The sequence below is a fragment of the Geotrypetes seraphini genome, chromosome 17 (assembly GCF_902459505.1).
Source record: "Geotrypetes seraphini chromosome 17, aGeoSer1.1, whole genome shotgun sequence".
NCBI lineage: Eukaryota > Metazoa > Chordata > Amphibia > Gymnophiona > Dermophiidae > Geotrypetes > Geotrypetes seraphini.
In genome coordinates, this window is record NC_047100.1 from 38,856,908 (window position 1) to 38,880,031 (window position 23,124).

Below are 23,124 nucleotides of genomic sequence, written 5' to 3' on the forward strand. Positions count from 1 at the left end.
GGAAGCCGGATGAATGGGGATGTGGGTGTAAGCCTCCTTGAGATCTAGAGAACCAATTGTTCTGATCTAGAAGGGGATAAAGGGATGCCAGGGACAGCATGCAAAATTTTTCTTTGACCAAAAATTTGTTGAGAGCCCTCAGATCCAGTATGGGCCGCAGATCACCTGTCTTCTTCGGAAGTAACGGGAGTAAAACCCCCTGCTCTGCTGTTCCAAGGGAACTTCCTCGATGGCATGGAGACTAAAAAGAGCTTGAGCTTCCTGAAGAAGAAGGGCGGTCTGGGATGGATTGGAAGGATACTTTCTTGGAGGAAGCTCTGGTGGAATCTGAGTGAAATGAAGAGAGTATCCTTCCCTGATTATTGACAGCACCCAGAGGATGGATGTAATGATCTCCCATCGATGGTAAAAATGATGGAGATGACCTCCGATGGGAAGAGGAGAGGACAGAGGCAGAACGATGGAGATTATACTGTTTGAGACAGTCAAAAAAGCTGAGAAGCCTTTGGTTCAGCAGAAGGCTGAGGTTCCTGTTGCTTTTGCTGTTGTCGTGGTTTCTTGGGAGGTGCACGAATGTAAAGAGCTGCCCTCGGAGGATAATGCCTCTGATAGGATGGAAGAGGTCGAGAAGGTTTGGAAGGAGCTGGCTTAGGCTTTGATCTGACGATGGAAGTAAAAGATTTTTCATGCTCGGACAACTTCTTGGTGGCGGCCTCTAAAAGCCTGTGTTGACCAAGGTCTTTAGAAAAACCAGAGAGTATATCAATAAAATACTTGAGATAAGTAGTAAAGATAAAATTATAATTTAAAACCCTGGAGGCCATCATCGAATTTTGATAAAAACGACAAACTTGTCCAATGTCCTGCCTTCTCTGCCAGGAGGTACGGTAGCATAGACCCTGGAAGATTCCACAAGAAGGGACTGATGAGATAGTTGAGAGTTCTCAAAGCACTTGCAATGTACAGTTCTATACCTCGATTCTAACTTGCCTGGAACATCAGGGATGGCATAAGGAGTCTCCAGGTTTCGTTTGAAAGTTTGAGAAAGAAGCCTGTTAAGAGGAAGTTTGAGAGACTCTGCAGGAGGCCGATGCAAACTCATTTTCTCTAAATACTCCTTAGAGTACTTAGAACCAGAGTCCAATTTAAGATCCAGGTCCTCAACCATTTGACGGAGGAAGGAGGAAAAGGACAATTGATCTGCAAGAGGATGGCCTCGAGAGGGACTCGATGACCGCAAGGCGCCTTGAGTGGAAAACAAAGGCGAGGCCTCTTTGGAGTATTGATATCCCAATGAATAAGCAGACTGAGACGAGGCACTGGGAGAAGTGGAGCCCTCAGGTTCTGCTATTGGTGTCCTGGATCAAGGAGTTGGAGCCTCGAAGAGCTGGAAGGCCTGGACAAGGAAGGCTTCTCTCTGGAGGAGGACCTATGTCTCGATAAGGACCTTGACCGGTGATGAGAGTGCTGCCTGGAAGCAGGTCTCGTGTGAGGTCGAGGAGACTTCGCCCTATGCCCCGAAACGGGCAATGCCTTATGTGAAGATATAGGGCTGGAAGCTGTAGATCGAAATCCTATAGACTCTGTGGTCTGGATCGAGGTATCCCGAAGCACTCCCAAAGACTCGGCTCCTTGTATGGAGTGTGAGGATTCTAGACGAGACACTCGCAAAGACTCGACTCCTTGAATAGAGTGTGAAGATTCAGCTCGAGGCACAGGCAAGGACTCGATCTCTTGTGAGACTGCTGAGTGCCCAGGCTGGACTGCAGGAAGCAGAGTCGAGGCAGGACTATATTTGGTCAGTAACTGAACAAATTCCCGCTCTAAAATGGTCTGGATTGTAGCCTGTAATTGTGGATATGAGTCTGAAACTGGACCACTTGCTGAGGCTAAAGGCTCTGAGGACAAAAAGGAAGAATGCTTCGACTTGGAGGAATGATGTTTAGGTAGTTTGAGGACCACCGCAGGAAATGTCTGCTGAGGTATCTGATCTGAAGAAAGCTCAGGAGAAGATTTGGCAGATTTACTTGAGGTCGAGGATGTTGCAAACGAGGAAGGTCTGATGAGAGTTGAGGTCGAAGTCGTGGAGGCAGGAGGACATTCCATAGCAGGCCTGACCGAATCGGAGGTAGAGGTAGAGGTTTGTTTCCATACTGAAAATCTTCTCCACTTGAACTCTACGACATTTGAGGGCTCGAGGTTGAAGGGTAGCACAGCAAATGCACGACTCCGGGCAATGATCAGGTCCCAGACACTGAAGGTTCCAGCGGTGTGGGTCAGTGTGGGAGATTGCATGCTGGCACTGGCTACACTTCTTGAAGCCCGTGACCAGCCAAGACATAGAAGGAAAGATAGCCGCAAAGTCGAAGCCCGCAGGCAACAGACCCCACCGTCACTCGATGGAAAAAAAAATAAAATTCAACAGGCTGGAGGTTTCTTTTTGGTTTATGGTTTGAGACCAAGAAAACTTAATTTTACAGAAATTGTTTGTAGTGTGGTGAACTGCACTTACCTGAGCGCTGCTTGTGAGCAGACTTAGGTGGAAAAGAAAACTTTGGGGAAAGTGAGAAATCCTGAGAGCTGCCAGAGTTTTTCCTCTGGTCATTTTTGTGTTGGGCATTTATCTGTTTGTTGAACTTTGAGCCATTCTGATTTGTGGAACATTATGATTTTATTTTGAACAGTAAATTTTTTTTCATATTGCCATTCTACAGCCGTGTCTGTGGTTTGATTTCAGTTCCTTTAGAAAACCTGCAGAGTGACTCCAGTCCTGGTCACATGCCAGTGCACGTTTTGTTAGTAACCACTGAGAGCACTGCTGAGTCTCGGCTTAGGTCTGCAGTGGGGCTACAATGCGCGGTGTGGCAGACTCGAAACTTCTGAGTTTCTTCAAACAAGTCTGCTTGCGAGGCTGTCTGCATTCAGGCTCCATGGTTGATGTCATCCACATGTGAGAATAGGCTGCCTGCATGTCCTGGGATAAACTGTATGTCTCCCCTTCACCCCCATTGGTCTAGTGTCCATCTTCTTCCCTTCTCCAATGGTCTAGTTTCTTCTCTTCACTTCTTCCTTTCCCTCTCCCACACCCCCACGGTTTGGCATTTCACTCTCTCTCCTTTCCCCCATTTCCATCTGCATCTGCCCCCTTTCTCTTTCTCCACCACCACCCTTCTCCTTTCTTTCCCTGCAAACCAGCAAAGTCCCGTGATGACTGTGTCTGCTAGCTCTGCTCTAGAAGAAGTACATGAGATCGGAGGGGGTGGACCGGCAGGCGCAGGGAGTTGCGGCAAGGTCCTGTGATGACTGCTGCTGGTTGATGTCCCCTTTGATGTCACATACTACTGCTGGAGCAGAGCCAGCAGATGCGCTACTGTGCTTCAGAATAAGTATGGCAGTCATGTGGGCAGTTCTGAACCCAGCCGGTTGTGCACCCCCCTAGGATGCTCAGCCCCCCCCCCCCTTGGGTATGCCACTATACTACAGTGACTTGGTGGATTTTACCAGTGCTATTAGATAATTCAGCCTTCAATCTTTTAGCTTGGGAGAAGGATAAAGATAAAATCACGAAAGATTTAGTTCAAACAGGTAAATATCATAAGTAAAGGAGAAAAACCTAGACAAGAATGCAGTCATAGTAATTGTGTCGTCAATTTACCCAGTTCCAGTAGGTATTTTAAACCAATTCTTGATTTCTGACAGCCCCATCTTGTTGCAAAGGAGGCCTTGTATCTAGACATTATTTTTATGACCAAAAAACCCCCAAAATACAGTTGGAAGTGTAACACCAAAGAAAAAAAATGAGGAGTAAGTTCAGGATAACACTAAGATAAACAGAATTCAGGTACAGTTTTGACCCTTGGAGCGGGACAGCGACCGCGAATGAACTTCGCCATCCCTCAACTCTAGGTGCAGCCGCACGCGCGCCTCCCGCCTTCCTCGCGGCGGCCGAGACGACGCACCAGCCAACCAGCGGCCGCGTGACGGCGCCCTTAAAGGCGAGGAGGCGAAGGCTCCACGTGACAGGTGGGCGAGGTTTCCGGATGGAATTTCCCGGAGCCAATGGCGTGGCCGGGGGGCGGGGCGTGGGTCGCTTTTTTCCAGGGCAGCCGGAGGGCGGAGAGGACATTCGCTGGGGCTCGTCTTGGCCGGAGCTTCGGGTCTCTTTGTATTTTCTCGCAGCGATCGGGAGCCGGAAGAGCGATGGAGGCGGTGGTGCGGCGCTGCCCGTTCCTGTCGCGGGTGTCCCAGGCCTTCCTGCAGAAAGCCGGCCAGTCCCTGCTCATGTACGCCCAGAACTGCCCGGAGATGATGAAGGGCTTGACCGCCCGAGCGCTGGGAACCTCGGCTGCCCGGGGCCAGGAGGCGAAGGGTAAGAGCGGCCAAAACATAGGAAAATAAATGAAAACCCCCCCGTCTTAGAAAAAGATCCCCAAAGCCATCGTCAGGCCTCCTCTGGTCCTCATCAGATGGACAAACCTGGATCTTAGTTTCCTCTAGGGCTCTCCTAACTCTGCATTTTATCATTCCAGGCCGCTAAACTAAATACATGGCTTGGTAGACTAATACTAGAGGCCACTTCCTAGTTTGACTTTAGAAAATCACTAAAAACACGCCTGTTTGACATGTTACTGTCAAATCCATCATGAATTTAACTGCCCTTTATATACCAATGGAGCTATTCTCTTAACTTTATTGATTTTACCTGATTGTAATCCTATTGATTGTTTTTACTCTTGTGTTTAGATATCGACTGTTTATTCTGTATTTAATTATTGGCTGTATGTATTCTTTGTTGTGAATCGCTTCCAACTTTTGATATAGCGGTATACAAGAAATAAATTATTATTATTATTTATGCATCGCCTCGCTAGTGAATCGCCTTGAACCTGTACTGGAAAAGAGCGGTGTGGAAATTCAGATCAGGCTCCTTGTGACCCTGGCCAAGTCACTTAATCCTTCATTGCCCCAGGTACAAAGTAAGTACCTGTATATATGTATCTTGCAGATCAAGGCTCCCTTTGGAGTCACTTATTGATAGGGGCAGCCTTGTGTCACTGTTTACTCTCTCCCACAATCTGGTGTGTTAATATTACTGATTTTAGTTGTGACCTTATGATGCTTCCTTCAGGGGCAGGAAGCAGATCTACTGATATTAGTTACAAAGCATCACCCGTGTTTGCCGTAAAGAGCTCAGTCTTCTCATAAGTTACCGGTCCTTTATGATATGGTGCATCAGGCATGCTGACAAAATGCTATTAACAATTAGACTAGCAATTCCCAGAAGTCTCAATCTGTTCAAAATACTGCTGCACAACTTGTATTCCGTGAGAGCTGCTATGCTCACATAACCCCCCAGTCCCCCAAATCATTTCTTTGGCTCCCCATCTGTTTCCTAATGCAGTTCAAACTCTTCTTACCGGCTTACAAGTGCTTTCACTCTGTAGCCCCTGAATATCCCTCCTCACTCCTCTCCCCCTATGCTTCCCCCCACTTCCCTGTGAATGCTGTTCATCAGGTAACTTCCACTTATCTGAACCCTTTATCTCCACCGCCATCTCCAGACTAGTCTCCTCAATTGTGTAGGAGTTGCAAAAAAATTGTTTTCTGAGACTTATTTTTCAATTTCAATTATTTCATCTGTTTTGGGGTTCCCCGCCCCCACTGTTAACATGATTTGAAATAATGTGAGTAGATTGTTTTAGATGGCAACGATGTCATCGGCATAGCTATACAATTTAACTCCTAAGCTTGAAAAGCCTGTTACCTAGGGATGACAGATAAATACTAAAGAATAATAGAGAGAGGGGTGAACCCCTTGGAACACCACAGGGCTTGCTCTAAATTGAGGAAAATATTTCATCCCAAAACACTTTAAGTCCGTAAGTACAAGAAATCTTTAAACCATTGATGCACGTACCCGGTTACTCCCATAGAATCCAAACCATTAATAGAAGTTTGTGATTGACAAGATCAAAAGCACTACTGAGGTCAAACTGCGAAATTAAGGCTCTCAGACCCCGATTTATTGACAAGATCAAAAGCACTACTGAGGTCAAACTGCGAAATTAAGGCTCTCAGACCCCGATTAAAAAGAGTATGTAAATGAGCCAATAACGAAGCCATTAGTCTATGTACTGTGTAGGGATTGAAACTCTCTGATTTGTGACACGTTTGATAGGTCAAAATGTTCTAGATGATCCAATAACTGAACATAAACTATATCTTCTAGAAGCTTTACAAAGAAAGGAATAGATGTAATGGGTCTATAGTTGATAACAAAACCTCTTTCATCCTTAAGATCAGAGAGATTATAATATGGCCCTTATCTGTGGGGTATTTATCCAGCTCTAACATACACTCCGGACTGTGGTAGAAACCTCTACCTGGTGTCCCCATGAAATCTTCCCCTCCCTGAGTTTTAGCGGGTGCCCTCTTGTCGCTGTGGGACCCGTAAGATAAGATATTTCTTCTTCCACTCCAATGCGGCCCGTGATGTATTTGAATGTTTCTATCATGTCACCCCTTTCTCTGTGCTCTTCAAGAGAATTATTATAAGCGTAGCCTGTTCAGACATTCTTCGTATAGGAGATCTTTGAGTCCTGAGACCATCCTAGTGGCCATTCGCTGAATCAACTCCATTCTCTTCACATCCTTTTGATAATGTGGCCTCCAAAACTGAATACAGTGCTCCAGGTGAGGTCTCGCCATGGATCTGTATAATGGTAGTATAACTTCAGGCTTTCAGCTGATAAAGCTTCTTCTAATGCATCCCAGCATTTGTCTAGCTAGCCTTTGCTGATGCTTTCTCCACCTGATTGACAACTTTCATATCTTCCCGGATGATTACTCCCAAGTCCCGTTCTGCTGCAGTTCTTGTTAGGTTTTCACCATGCAGAATGTTTTGAATTTTATATCTTATTGAACACTAGTCTTTAAGCCTGTTACATTAACGGGTGCTAGAATAGATTCTGTCTTTCTTTCTTTCTCACTCCTTGGCCACTGTCTGTATCTCTGGCCCCCTGTCTGTTTGTCATTCTGTCTGTCTGTCTGTCTCTCTCACTGGCCCCCTGCCTATCTCTCTCTGCCCCCCTCCCCCCCAAAGCAGCCCCTTTCCCCCTCTACTTCCCTGTGCAGCAGTAGCAGCTGGACGCCTCGCAGCACCTTGAAGGACACCCTCCTGCCGTTGGCTCTCACCGCCAACGCGCGCCTCAAGCCAACACGCACCGCAAATGGAACACAGCACAGAAGCACAAATCATGGCGGCAGGGAACACGCTGTTTCAACTGCGCATGCGTGGGTAAGGGTTTTATTATAAAGGATTATGAAAAGATTTTTATCATTTGAAAGGCAGGAGCTCTTCTGTACAGTATATAATCTTGGGTGTCCTTATTGTATTTTTTATAATCACTTTAAAAGGCAAGAGTTGTGCTGTATTCATCAATGTTAGTTGAAGAATAGAATACTACATTTATTACACACATTGTGGATCTATGGATATATTACATTACATTACATTACGGATTTCTATTCCGCCTGTGCCTTGCGGTTCTAGGCGGATTACAATATAGAGATTATCTGGGCAGTTCCAGTAGAATTACATTTCAGGATAAGGGTAAGTTACAGGAACAGTAAAGGATTATGATACTTCAATTTCACAGAAGATAATACATATCACAGAAGATAATACATATAACAGAAGATAATACATGTCAACTGAATCAAGTTAAATCGGGTGTAGTGTAAAAGAGTTACAGTACATTCTGGATCACAGACAAAGAGATACTATAGGTGGGTGTTTCCAAAGGCATTGATTGGGGACTCATTGGGTGGTGGTTAGAGTGATGGGAGATATTTTTTGAACAGTAGTGTTTTTATTTCTTTACGGAACTCTTTTATGTCTGTTGTTTTGGTCAGAAGTTTTGAGATGTCAGAGTCTATTTTAGCTGCCTGTGTCCCCAGGAGGTTGTCGTAAAGTTTCTTACGACGAGTACCGTTGAGTGGAGGGTAGGTGAAAAGGTTCTGTGTTCTTCTTCTTCTTGGTGGGAGGTAGTGGTGAAAACGGTTATTTAGGTAACTGGGTGCCATGCCGTGGGTTACTTTGAAAATGAGACAGTAGAGTTTGAATTGTGTTCTTGCTTTTATTGGTAGCCAGTGAGATTCTAAGTATGCATTGGTAATGTGGTCGTGTTTGCTGAGTGAGTATATGAGTCTGAGGGCTGTGTTCTGGATGGTCTGTAGTTTTTTTATTGTGTTGGTAGGGCAAGGTAAGTAAAGGCTGTTGCAGTAGTCTACAATACTTAGCACAAGGGATTGGACAATGATCCTGAATTGGTCTTTATTAAAGAATTTTCTGATTTTTCTTAGATTTCGCATTGTGAAGAATGCTTTTTGGGTGATTTTATGGATTTGTGTTTGCATTGTGCAGCATCTGTCTAAATGTATCCCTAGGATTTTGAGGGAGCTCTGTATTGGGTACTTGATTGAGTTTACTTCCAGTTCAGTTAGGGATGGTTTTTTGTCCTTCTCTAGTAGTAGGAATTTAGTTTTGTCTGAGTTCAGCTTCAACTTATGATTTGTCATCCATTTTTCTACTGTTTCCAATGTGGTTTTATGGCAATGAAAAGTAAGGGACGTGCCTAAAATAACTCTAAAATACCACTTTTGGTTGTAGAATTATTCTACACCTTCTATTCTTGCATTGCTGGAAAAAAGCAGCACACTTGAACACTGTGTTCATTTCATCTTGGCAAATTAGTACCTCTCGTTCATCCCAAAGCAAAATCATCTTTTCCCTACCCCTAGAATAGCTTTCATTCCTTCTTTCTCCCTGGCAATAATCATGCTCGCTTTTCCTCATCATGCCCTCTCTCAAGAGCACTGTTCAACATATTCATGGCCAAAAAAAAAAGACTACCGGGAAGGATATGGGATTTTCACTGCTGATGCGAACAGAATATTCCAATCTTGATTTTAATAGCTTCCCTAAATTAAACTTCCCCACAGGATGGTATGGAACACTGACAAAGGATATTTTCTGCTTACTAAAAAAGAGGGCATTTCAATAAGATTCTGCTTACATAAACTCCTGTACAAAATTTTTTCTAGCAGGCATGGTTTGATGTCCTATAACTGATTTAACTTGATGCGTCAGTTATTAACCCAGAGATAGCTTGTTAAATAAGCTGAATCTAATTATACAACCTATTCCTACGAGAGATGTGCGTCATCTTGCATCCCTCTAAAAGTAAGGTGCATTAGACAGAGTATTTATCTGTGCAGAAACGTCGAGGGAATGTTGGGCATGATCCCATCATTTGCTGTTAATTCCTGAGGAGCCAGGAGCTTGTTGACCTGAAGAGAAGGGATTTTAACTCGCCTGTCCACTACTTTCTGTCTCAAGAGGGTTTCCAACGTGAATATATTTGCTAAAGGGCATTAGAGTTTTCAATTTGAACATAACATGAGTTAACAGAAAAAGGTGGCATGCTTTTAAGCACGAAAGCTTTGCAGCAAATGTTGGGGGCATGTCCAGCATACCCCCGCCCCAAAGTTTCTGCACACGTAAGTACTCGTAATGTACCTTACTTTTCAGGTGCTATGGGGGCCTCTTACCAAACAGCAGTAAAAATGACCTTAGCACATGAGTGACCCATTTAAGGGTGCACCAAGACATTTTTTTTACTGCTAGGATAAAATGGCCAATGTCAGAATTTTGTAGGCGGTAGGACCTTACTAAACCTGCTCTAATTGGATAGCACACAGCAGTGTAGCTGTGCTAACTGATTGGTGCAGAACATACCCGCTGTCCTTACACCCCCTGTGCCATTAAAAATAAAACTGTTTAGGAAAGGTAGCACATGTTGTACATGGCAAAACTACCACTGGGCATCTCGGCATGCTCCACACCAGGGGTGGAAGACAAGGGCTTCAATCCAGTTGGGTTTTCAGGATTACCCCTGAGGTTGTGGGTTCAAAACCATGCTGCTTCTTGGAACCTTGGTCAAGTCACTTAATTCCCCCCCCCCCCCATTGCCTCAGGTACATTAGATAGAATGTAAGCCCACCGGGACAGATAGGGAAAAATGCTTGAGTACCTGAATAAATTCATGTAAACCATTCTGAGCTCCCCTGGGAGAACGGTATAGTAAATTGAATGAATGAATATGCTTGAGATCTATTTGCACGCATTGCCTCCATTTATGCAAATAGATCTCGTGCACATTCATTGGGGAAATCCTGAAAACCTGGCTGGATTGCGGCCCTTGATCCCCACCCCTGCCCGACGTTATGCCATGTTTTCCTGTGGTAAGGATGCATTGGTGCTTACGTCAGCCTCGTGAAAGGGCCCCTAGGTGTCTCTGCAGTCATAAGGTCTCATTGAGATGTTAAGTAAGCCTCCATTAACTGCACATGTGCAGTTGGAAGTGTGTGCTGTCGCATTGAGCAGGCACTGCACTCTGCATTCAATCTCATCCCTGCCCCTTCCCACACTCTTACTGCCCTGGCTTTTTCACGTGCACTAGATGTTAGCATGGGCTTGCACTTAACAACATTGACTGCAAAGCTAAACATGCTTCTAAGTTTCTACCCGAGGTGGCGAAAGGTCGAGTTACTCATTCCAAGGAGCCACCGTGGGATTTGAACACTGGCTTCCATCCCATTGATCTCAACAATAGGTAACTCCGGTCTAAACTTTAGATCTCAGAATTTGAAGGGAGGTGTCAAGTAAAATACTCTTAATATAATCATGAAAAGACTTCTTCCTTCTCCTTGCCCTATTTGTACTCGTGCAATCATTGATAGAATAATACTGTATAAATGCTTCTCTAATCAAGATTGCCACAGACCTCTAGACTGGTTATAAGAGATTTTAAAGTGTGATCTTATAACAATCCTCATACTGTGCCTCATGTGATATATCTTAGACTAATGTCTGACAGCACATGATTCTCGGGGTTGGAGCCAGTGGCTTAAGAGTTTTCTTAGTTTCATGACTGGCTTGTATGCTGTTTTTAAAGTGAGTCCTTTTTACCTTTCGTCTAGAAAGTTGTGCTTCTAGTTTTATGGTATACTATTTGAATTTTCTGTTTCCTTGAATTATGACATCAGAATTGCTCTGACCTGGACAAAGGGTGGTATATAAAGACTATCATTAAAGTTAATTATGAGAGCAGTTGCTGCAAATAAGGATGAGTTGGCAGTTGGCCGGAGACAGCAGAAGCTGCAGTCTGGCAGAGGGTGACTTTTCCTACACGTTCCTGTTAACGCAGCATGCTCGGTTCTCTAATCGCATCAGTTCCGTCCACTGGATGGTAAAGCGTAATGAATTATTTTCATTTGGCCCCTTTGTAGTGTTTGAGTTCTCGCAAGAATTTGCGGGAGTCAGGAAGCTGCTTAGCACCGAACAGCAGCGCCGAAGAGCGAACCTGCTTGGTGCCGCTCAGCAGCTGAAGAAACCCAATCTCGTGGCAGCCACCACCGACCGAGTTAGCAGCGGGGCAGGAGTGCGAAAAGCTTCTGCCTGCCCGCTGCACTCTCGACCGTCGGGGATCAGCAGAGAAAGTACGAGGGCAGGGAGGGGGACAGGGTGCAGAGCCTGGTGGCGGCCTGCAATAATTCTAGGAGGGGGGCGCTGGTCCGAATATAAACCTGGACCCCCATTTTTGGGCCAAAAATCCTGGTTTATATTGAGTATATACAGTACTAATGCTCAGTAACAAGTTTTCCCATTTGCAGAGAATTGAAGGAGGGGGGAATCTTTGAATAAAGCCCTAGAGTTCTGACTTATTCCCCACTGATACAGGAGAGAATGGCTTGAAGCTTATTTACCGAGGCTAAGATTTTAAGAACCAGAAAGTTCATAGGTCATAGCTGGGATGGGGAAAGAGAACACAAACTAGGGCTCATGCAGTGCTGTGAGTCAGCTGGAAGGTGTGGCAGGCAAATAGATGTTTTGAGAAGGTAAAATGAGTTCAACCTGCAGTGTAAAATTGAAGGCCAGGGTGGTTTTATAGAACTTCTATGCCTCATTAACTCTTTGGAAGAGAGATTATAATTTCAAATTAGTTTTTTAGGAACTGGTCAATATGGAGACTTTTTGTTTATTTATTATATACTAGCTGATGACCAGGCGTTGCCCGGGTATTTAATTATAGCAATAACACAGTAAATGGATTGAAATAAAGATACTTTATAGTGGTGAATGAAATTATTTTTTTACAGCTTTATAAAAAGTACAATAATCAAATTATAATGTGAAATATTTGACAAAATGAATACAATACAACTAACACAAAACTTGATTATAAACAACAATTTTAGTTTCACCTCCAGGAGCAAGAACATATAAATTCTTGGGTGAACCCACCCATGATCAAGCAACATAGAGTTGTCCATGGGAAAAACAGGGGGATCTTAAATCCACTCCACAGTATGTAATAGTCTGTCCCTGTGATTTGTTGATTGTGATAGAGAATGCAAGTCTCACTGGAATTTGCAATCTCTTAAACTGAAAAGGAAGATCTGTTGGAATAAGTGGCATCCAAAAGTTTCAGTATTGATTTAAACAACTCAATATGTGGAAACTCAGGTTGAAAAGAAACTCCATGTAGGTTGTTCCCGGTTCAGAATGGAACCTGTGTTCCTAGTTCAGTATATGTGAGTACTCATGTAATGTAATAACATTATGAACTGGGGTGCATGAAGGAAACAGTTACAAACACAGTTAGAACATACAAACTCTATATGTATGGTGTCCGTGGTAGAATAGAAACGATGTCCCTAGTGGTTATAGTGTCATAGAAAGTGTTTTATAGTTGGAATTACAGTGTGAATGGCAGCTTTTTACATTTTTTCCATTGACATGAATGGGTGAAATCTGATTTTCTGTTTGTAGCTCCGCCCACGTGTGCAGGTGGGCAGCGAGACCCCCAGAACATATCACCCCAGGTAGTGAGGGATCTGCATACCATGTGTCGTTCAAATCGGTCAAGCCGTTTTTGAATTACTGTGAGAATGGCAGCTTTTTACATTTTTTCCATTGACATGAATGGGTGAAATCTGATTTTCTGTTTGTAGCTCCGCCCATGTGTGCAGGTGGGCAGCGAGACCCCCAGAACATATCACCCCAGGTAGTGAGGGATCTGCATACCAAGTTTCGTTCAAATCGGTCAAGCCGTTTTTGAATTACTGTGAGAATGGCAGCTTTTTACATTTTTTCCATTGACATGAATGGGTGAAATCTGATTTTCTGTTTGTAGCTCCGCCCACGTGTGCAGGTGGGCAGCGAGACCCCCAGAACATATCACCCCAGGTAGTGAGGGATCTGCATACCATGTGTCGTTCAAATCGGTCAAGCCGTTTTTGAATTACTGTGAGAATGGCAGCTTTTTACATTTTTTCCATTGACATGAATGGGTGAAATCTGATTTTCTGTTTGTAGCTCCGCCCACGTGTGCAGGTGTGCCACGAGACCCCCAGAACATATCACCCCAGGTAGTGAGGGATCTGCATACCAAGTTTCGTTCAAATCGGGCAAGTCGTTTTTGCGTGATCGCAGCACATACATACATACACACATACATACCTCCGATTTTATATATATAGATTATTTATATTTATATATATATGTTTGAGATTCATTATATTTTTTTTACATGTTTGATATTCACAGTTTTTATACACATCTTTTTATGGTTCCTAAGGGATCATAAGGTTTTACGGTATCTTTAGGAAATTTCAGTGTGATACATCAGTTATGCTGTCTTTCATTTGGTCATCAGGCATATATGCATATATATATTTTTTATGATATGCTAGATTATATGTTTCCATAGATATAAATTGGTCCTCGTTTTAATATCCTTCGGTAATACACTTGTCTTGATGCTTCCTTTTCTTGGCGTTTGTTAGATTTTACTTTTTTAATACATTTTAAATTTATGTTCTTGTACCATATTATTAAAATTGCTTTAATGTATGTATTTGTTTGTAGACTCCTGAAGCAGACCATTTGGGCCGAAACATGCGTATGTCGAGTCCATGTATGTTGAATTAAAAGAATAAAGGATATTGTGAAATATTCAAGAGTTCACCAGTCTTTGGTTGGACCTATCCACTCCATCGTATTTGAGTGTTGATCTTGTGGATTTGACTCTCCTTTGGTTTTCTGTAAAACCCAAATAGTAGCAGCATTCTATGCTACTGCCCCATTTCTGTCTCAACAGCAGACCATGGACTATTCCTCCAGGAACTTGTCCAAACCTTTTTGAAAACCAGCTACTTTCCACATCCTCTGACATTGTATTCCAGAGCTTAACTATTCTTCATTTATCATTTCTATAGTGCTGAAAGGCATATGCAGCACTGTGCATGTAACAAGCAATAGAAGGTCCCTGCTCAGAAGGGTTTACACTCTAATTTGGACAGACAACATAGGACATATAGGGTCAGGGAGTTTCTTGTAGAAAGAATCATAGGATGGACATATGTATCTTACAGTGAGTAGGAATTACGGTAGGTGTTGAAAGCATCCTTGAGAATGTTTTTTTTAGCTGTTGTGTTGGGGAGCACCACCCACATTGGGCCCAATTCCATCCATTTACACTCCCCTGAAAAGCCAGAACACAGTGGGGATGATACTCGGACTGTGGGAGGCAGTATGGCTACTCAAGTTATTCAATGCCATATCTAGCCAACAGCATTGAATTTGAAGGTTCAGTTGAGCTATTGAAGACTTAACCGGCCAAGCAGTATTCATCAGCTGGCCAACTAAGGCATAATGTAATGTAATGTAATTTATTTATTGTATACCGCTACATCCGTTAGGTTCTAAGCGGTTTACAGAAAATATACATTAAGATTAGAAATAAGAAAGGTACTTGAAAAATTCCCTTACTGTCCCGAAGGCTCACAATCTAACTAAAGTACCTGGAGGGTAATAGAGAAGTGAAAAGTAGAGTTAGAGGAAAAATAAAAATAAAATAAACATAATGGCCAAAGTTAGCTAGTGACCCAATGATTATGGTGGTGACTGACTTGCCCTTGACAAGCTATGACTAGGACACTTAGTGAGAGATAACTGGCATCTTCCATTGAATATCGGTGGTTAGCTACCTTGGGAACACCTCCCGGCCAGCTAAATACTGCTGAATATTGAGCATATTGACTCAGCACGGGGCAGGAGCATAGGAAGATCACTTCTACCCTGCTTCACTGCTAGACCTCCAGGTAAGGTGTGGAGAGGCAGGGGGGGGGGGGTGTCTTGGTTTAGAAACTTATGAATAACCGAAGTCGCATTCTAATCCTGAGAATTTAGAAGTGTACTGTTTGGTCAAGAATGACATCATGAGGATTTATACGTTCTCAAGTTACTGTGATTTTGGCTTTTCAGGGCAGGGAAAGCACTTAAGCACTCTGCTAACACCTATGAAGGTCAGTGTGCATCTAACCCATAGAAGTGCATGCAGCAGGAGTATACATCCAGGCCAAGTTACAGCATTACCCTTTACAAGCAAATTAACATATGCTAGTCACTTGAATTAACACAGGTTAATAAAATCTGGCCCTTTGATTGTTAGCCCTCTAGGGACAGGGAAGTACTTATTATGCCTGAGTTCAGGCATAAATTTGATTAGTTGTCTTTCTATAAGAATAACCTTACTAGATCAGATCAATTGTCCATCAAGCCCAGTAGCCTGTTCTCTCGGTGGCCAATCCAGGTTCCTAGTACCTGGCCAAAACCCAAGGAGTAGTAATATTCCATTATCTCAGAGTAAGCAAGATTCTGGAACTCCAAATAGTGGCAACATTCAATGCAGAATCCCCAAAGAGTAGCAAGATTCCATGCCACCGATCCAGGGCAAGCAGTGGCTTCCCCCAAGTCTTTCTCAATAACAGACTATGGACTTTTCTTCCAGGAAATTGTCCAAAAGCTTTCTTAAAACCAGCTATGCTATCCGCTCTTTGTTTTAAAGCTGTAAAATATTGGGTGAAAAGACAAGGACAGAAATGTTTTCAAGTTCGTCTTTCCCTTTTCTAGCTGTTCGCTCAATTGATATTGTAACCCCTAATCAATGGTATTACTCTGTTTGGGTAAAGGTTGCCATTATATCAGTTTGCAGTGATTCGAGAAGGGATTATAAAGCTCAACTAGTTGCTGAAGTACTGTGTTTAGTCTGATTTAAGTTATTAATTCTAGACCTTTCTTGCTGATGGTTGTGTTTACGTGTACAAACGCCACAACCGCATTGCTTCATTTTAGGCAGAGAATGAGATCACTCCACTTGGCCTTACTGAAGAAAGGAGTCGTAATGTGAGGCTAAAGTCACACTGACCAGCCTGGGTCTAACTTCCGCATACTGACATGCCGTTTCTGATTATTAACCAGAGACGAGCAACAAAACTGGTGAAGGGTATGGAGAAACTGGAATACGAGGACAGACTTATAACACTAGGATTGTTCTCCCTTGAGAAAAGGAGACTGCGTGGGGATATGATCGAGACCTTCAAAATACTGAAAGGAATCGACAAAATAGAGCAGAGAAGATTATTTACATTGTCCAATTTGACACGGACTAGAGGACATGTAATGAAGCTAAGGGGGGACAGGTTCAGGACTAATGTCAGGAAGTTCTACTTCACTCAGAGAGTGGTTGACACCTGGAATGCCCTCCCAGAGGAGATTATTGCGGAATCTACCGTCCTAGGCTTCAAGAGCAAACTAGATGCATATCTCCTTAAGAGAGGCATATAAGGATATGGTGGACTATAAATTACTCCAGGTGTACACCTGGCAGGGCCTCCGCGTGTGCGGATCGCCGGACTTGATGGACCGAAGGTCTGATCCGGAGATGGCAGTTCTTATGTTCTTATGTTCTCCCTTATACTCCTCGTATTTCCATGTGGTTCTAACAGAAAGTTTCCCAGGCCGTCAGCGGTGCCACCATAGGTTCAATAAACTTTCATAACCTATCGATTTATGCCCCTAATCGTCATCGGGTACCTGATTTTGTAGAGATCTAATATTTTGTCTATATTTATGTTTTTTTAAATTTTTCAATAAGTTAAATAGTTAAATAATTTAAATGCTTTAAATAGCAAAAGTGCCCTTTAAATAGCCCTTTGAAGTACTGTATATGATTTATCCTTCTATAAAGACTTTATTATTTCGAAGCCTTCTACTCATAAGTTTCTGATTATTAGACATAGAGGAACCTTGCAAAACTCGTGTCTCCCAGGCAGTTGGTGAAAACAAGATTTATTTATTTTTTTTTTTCCTTCTGTTAAGAGAGTATTGAACTCTGGGCTCTTAAATGTTCATTGTTTGGAGAAAGGAATAGAAAATTAAACATCTAAAGCTTTCTACAGATCTTGTGTAGAAACTGTTTAAAGAATTAAGGGGAGGGCATCTGCCTTTGTAATTTTGCCTCTGATGCAGGAGCCCCTTCCCAGCATTTGACAGGGAGCAATTGTAACCTAGAAAGACCAAAGGGACCAAGTTATTCAGCTGGCTAAGTAATCAAGAAGATGCTGATTCAAATGCAACGAACATTAGGTAGGTAGGTTGGTTAGCTGGTTTTCTATCCCGTCTCTCCAACAAGCTCACAACAGGTTACAGGTTAACATACTTGTATATTATATACCAACATAGTAGATGACGGCAGATAAAGACCCGAATGGTCCATCCAGTCTGCCATGCCTGATTCAATTTAAATTTTTTAATTTTTTCTTCTTAGCTATTTCTGGGCAAGAATCCAAAGCTTTACCCTGTATTGTGCTTGGGTTCCAACTGCCGAAATCTCTGTTAAGACTTACTCCAGCCCATCTACACCCTCCCAGCCATTGAAGCCCTCCCCAGCCCATTCTCCACCAAACGGCCATATACAGACCGTGTAAGTCTGCCCAGTACTGGCCTTAGTTCAATATTTAATCTTATTTTCTGATTCTAGATCCTTTGTGTTCATCATGCTAGGCTTATTATACAGTCTTTACTGCCTACTTGATAAATACAGAGTAATATACATTTCTGGAGTGGACTATTTGGTACATAAGAAGGGAGTTTGCTTGTCATGTAGCCTGGTGCCATGATGTGCAAGGATTTGTATGCTAGCATCAAGCTCTTAAAGATGCAGTTTCTGGTTATAGGTAGCCAGTGGGCTGATGATTAAAGCCTGGGAGACAGGGTCATGGGTGTGAAGGTTCTTTAGAAGTCTACTGCATTTTGTACATATTGGAGATGCTGCAAGTTCTTTGAATAGTGCATTGGCAATAGTCAATGTGGGAGAGGATGAAGATGTAGAGAAGTTGGGTGAAATTGGATTTCAAGAAGTAGTTTATTTTCTGGAATTGTTGTAGGTAATAGGATGAAGACGAGACTACTTGAGACAGAATTGGAGAGCTATAGGTTGCGGTTGAGGAGTATTCCTAAGCTGCGTTCTGGGTCTTCAGTAGTTATGGTGGTTCTGTCTTAGATGGAGGGGTGGGTGCAGCTGCAGTGCTCTTTCTGGATCCGAAGGAGATTCGTTTTGGAGGCATTCAGTTGCATTTTGTTGATGGCTATCCAGTTTTTGATTTCCAAGAGGTAGTTTTGTAACTTCTCCATCTGGGGGGGTCGCAGATGTCTCCCAGCGGTAGATATAGTTGGATATCATCGGCGAAGGAGTGGATCTGGATTTGATGATTGTGGCCTTATGTCTAGGATTGTCTGATGTAGAGGTTAAATAGTGGGGATAATAGAGCCCCTTGGGGGACATCATATTTGATTTGGTTTTGATAGGGCTGTGTTGCTCAGGAAGAAAGTGAACCAGTGTAAGTGTTCCGGATGCAAATTTTAGTCTTGTTTGGAGGAGAGGGTGGTCAGTGGTGTCAACGCAGCATTGAGATCTAATAGCACCAGAAGGATGATATTATCCTTATACACGAGTTTCCAGCAGTCAATGATGTCAAAGGACTGTTTCAGTACTGTGGAATTTTCAGAATCCTGATTGGAAGGTGGGTGGGGCTCCTTATTTGTTGATTTTTGAAAGAATGTAATTGGTTGAGCACTGGTTTTTTTTTTGGGGGGGGGTTTCCCCCCAAGGATCTTGGAGATGAAGGGTAGGTTGGAGACAGTCTATAGTTGTAGGCTTTTAGGATTGGTCTGATTACATATTTCCGGTTAAGAGAGCACTGAACCTGATTGTAGAGAGGTGTTAATGAGTGGAAGGATGGAATGTACAAATGCATCTGTCACAACCACAATGAGGCGAGGTAGATAGGGGTCTAGGATGGAGCCAGAAGGGCAAATAGCACCTAGTACTTTGGTGATATCATCATAGGAAACAGTCTCAAGGTGAGTTGGGTTTCTAGTTATAGTTTGGGTGTCCTCTCTGGATTGTGGGGAGTTAGTGTTAGTAGTGTGGAGAAGTCAAGATGGACCGTATTTTGTCTATTCTGTTAGTGAAGTAGTCTGAGAGAATAGCTATCAAGTTCAATGGTAAGGTCTTGGTTGTCTCCTTGCAATGTTGTGAATATCTTGTTTGAACAGGGTTTTTGGTCTATTTGGGTTTTTAGTTGTTGGGAGTAGTATATTATTTTAGTTTCTTCATTTTCTTAGTTCTCTTTTCTTGGTTAAGTTGTTGGTGAACTAATGGGATGAGTGTTTGCAAGGGATAGTATTTAATCTCCTTGGTTGGTGTTAAGCCCTTTTATAGAGGGTTTTTACCTCGGTGCCAGTCCCTGACAGCGTCATCAATGGATTTGTGATTGGGTTTTAATGTATCCCCTAAGTTGGGAAGGCCTGTGGAGAGAGCTCCTATGATGATGGCATTGTTGTTTATTATCTTAGTTTGGGTTTGCTTCCTTGTTGATGTTTCATTGCATAAGTGTGATTGACTATGATAAAATGATGGTCAGACCAGGGTACTGCTTTGATGGAACAGCTGGGAGATCCCAAGGTGAGCAATATCTAAAAATTAAGTTCAAAATGTGGCCCACAGAATGAGTTGGTGAGGGGACTATTTGATGGAATCCTAGGTCTAATGGAGTTACAATGTAGATACGATGAAATCTACTGGGAATTCCATTGTGTTTGGGTAGTCTGAAGTAGAAGTCTTCTAGAATGATCTGGTTATAGGTGATAGATGACTTGACTACCTTAGCAAGTTAGTCAAAGACAGTCTTTGGAGAATGGGGTGCTCTGCATAACAGGGCTATTTGGTGAGATCTCTGTTGTGGCCCACTGAAAAGATGAGGCATTTAGTGTGATGGTGAAGGTTGGACTTGATGATGATGGCTGCACTAGAGAATGACACGGGGACAAATTTGTCCCTGTCCCCGCAGGAACTCAACTTCCTTGCCCTATTCCTGTAAACCAGGGGTAGGGAACTCCGGTCTTGGAGAGCTGTATTCCAGTCGGATTTTCAGGATTTCCCCAATGAATATGCATTGAAAGCAGTGCATGCAAATAGATCTCCTGCATATTCATTGGGGAAATCCTGAAAACCCGACTGGAATATGGCTCTCGAGGACCGGAGTTCCCTACCCTTGCTGTAAACTCTACCTTAACTGCATAAGCCTCGAAAACTTATGATTTTAAAGTGTTTGAGGCTTGTGCAGATAAGGACAGAGTTTGCAGGAATGGGGCAGGGACGGGATGGGAAAATGAGTTCCCGTGGGGACGGGGCAAAATTTGTCTCCTCTAGTGTCTGCATGAGCAAGCTAGTGCTTGGTACCCTGGTGGGCAAAGCATTCCCAGAGAGGCTCTGTCATTGTCTGAGCCAGGTTTCGGTAATCATGAAGATATCCTAGTTATTATCCGTGAGGTCATTCAGGATGACATCTTTGTTTATGGATTTTGCATTTGCGAGGGCCATTTTGAGGCTTTTTGGGAAGGTGGAGGTGGTAGGTTCAGGCCTGAGGTAGCAGGGTCTGTGTGTATGAGGAAGGTCACCATAATCTGCCCTGACCTGTGATGACTGGGATAGAGAAATTCATGCTGGCAGGGAGAAGTGTAGCCTATAAAGAGGATATACTGTTTCAATTAACTATAAAGTTTTAGCTATAAATAGAACCCAACTGACACATTGTTGCCTCGTTTCTTGGTTTTCAAGTAAGCGTGCAGCAAGACTTGGTACCTTTTCTTAGATTGCGACACAGTTCTCCTGAGTAACACTGGGTTTATTCTTAAGGGAGGCTCCCCTTCCAGACTCTCCTCTGCCTGTCCCTCACATTTCCTTGTTGGTAGAAATCATGAATTCATTTTGGAAATAACCTCTTACCCACAGCGCTGCTTAAATCTTGGCCTTGGTTTAAAATTAGCTGCCTTGAAGTTTAGGGGGTAGAGAAGCAGTAAAATGAGAAAGCAAGAACAAGCATTCATCTTTCTCTGTCTCTCCCCCCCAATGAGATTTCCAGCACACAGTGAAGAAAAAAATGGTAGATAGGAGAAGTGATATCGGCTATATCAAAATCGAGAAATGTTAGGTTTTCCTCTGAAATAAAGAGATTCCAGGAAATAGAATGCAAACTGCTTGGTTACTTCCCGCTTTCTAAGTTTTTTTTCTTTAGCAGTCATTCAAAACAAAGGTTGGGTGATATAGGGACTGAAGGAAACGATCTGTATGAGAATGACGCATGTGATTAGTTCCTGTGTGCAGGGAATGAACATCAAACCCCTGCAGATATCTAGTGTTTGTAAAGCTACAGAACTGCTTTTTAAGAGCTGTTTCTAACATAGGAACATAAGAATTACCGTTGCTGGGTCAGACCAGCAGTCTGCTCACACTGTGGCCCTCGGGTCAAAGACCAGTGATCTAAATGAGTCCAGCCTCACCCTGCGTACGTTGTCCAACTTTGTCTTGAATCTCTGGAGGGTGTTTTCCCCTATAACAGACTCCGGAAGAGCGTTCCAGTTTTCTGCCATTTCCTACTTCGCCAGGGTTTCCTTGTAGGAGACCTTCCTCCTCCAAAGCATCACAGGGACTACCAGACTGGAGGTGGGACTTCTCTATAACATCCCTGTAGGTCTCCTCTATGTACTTCTCTGTCTCCCCTACAGGGTTCACTGGTAATCCCCCTTTTTTTATGAAGTAAAATGTTTTTAATATGCAAGGTAGCTTTCCCATCTTGTTGACTAATGCCTACACTGACCTGTAATACAAAGTTTGGAGCAGATGTGATCACTTAAGACCTGGAAAAACTTCACTTTTCTTCTTGTTATCCCATCATTTTAGTGGCTTTCAGTCAGAAAGGCTTAGCTAGAATGCTGAACCAATTTTCTTTAATCATCAGGACCTTCAGATGACCATATGTCGGAACCAGAGCAACTGTTTTTGTCTCAGACTTCACTTCCCACCCTGGAACATCTTAGGGTCTGCTGAGCTGTTCTAGCAAGCTTGCAAATCCCAGAATACAAGACGGGGTTAAAAAAAGGATGTAGAAAGTTCCAGTGTTACCTGAATTCCTTTCCGTTGTTCGTTCGGCAGTGGCTGGAAGAAAAGGAGTACTCAGCATCTTGTAACCAACGTTTATAACCTACAGCTGCTTTGACCTTTTATTTCTACATATTTATGTGGATAAACAGGCAAACCACTCGATCTTAAATGGGCCAAGAAATTCCACTGGGTTTAATGTTTTTCATTTTTTTTTTCTGAAGTTTTCAGTCATTCTAGTATCCCTTTTTCCCTTAAAAAAAAAAGGGATACAAGAACAACTTTAAAAAAAACAACCTGTTAAAAGCCTTAATGAAATATTAAATCCAGTGGCATTTTTTTTTTGTCTAACAATAAAAATGTGGGGTGAAATAACTATTGCCAAAGATCAAAAAAGAATTCATTAATCAATACTGAAAAAAGTGGTAAGGCTGAGCTTTTTATCAAAATATAAAACTCATTTGTGGTGAGACCTCAGAAATTCATTCCCCAATTCACTATAGGGCAGACTAAGCTGATCCGTTCGGGGGATTAATTTATCAATCACCTCATCCAACCTTAATGCTAAATCTTATCGTATTAAAACAATAAATATTATAAATATTCTATAAACACAAGTGTGGAACTTGGCTTCAAACAGCAATGAAACTTCACAATCGTGATCTCAACGGGACCCGTTTCGCCTGTGGCTTCATCAGGAGATCAAGAAAAATGA

General features: G+C 42.9%; 1 protein-coding gene across 1 annotated transcript in view; it reads left to right on the forward strand.

The window, feature by feature from the left end:
* Window positions 1-4,097: 4,097 nt before the first annotated feature.
* The window catches only part of ALAS1 (5'-aminolevulinate synthase 1), a 49,051-nt gene continuing 30,024 nt past the window's right edge, over window positions 4,098-23,124 (forward strand). Inside the window, exon 1 of the mRNA XM_033926009.1 lies at window positions 4,098-4,369. Coding sequence (XP_033781900.1) covers window positions 4,201-4,369 — 169 coding nt within the window. The 5' untranslated portion in view covers window positions 4,098-4,200. The remainder of the gene's footprint in view (window positions 4,370-23,124) is intronic.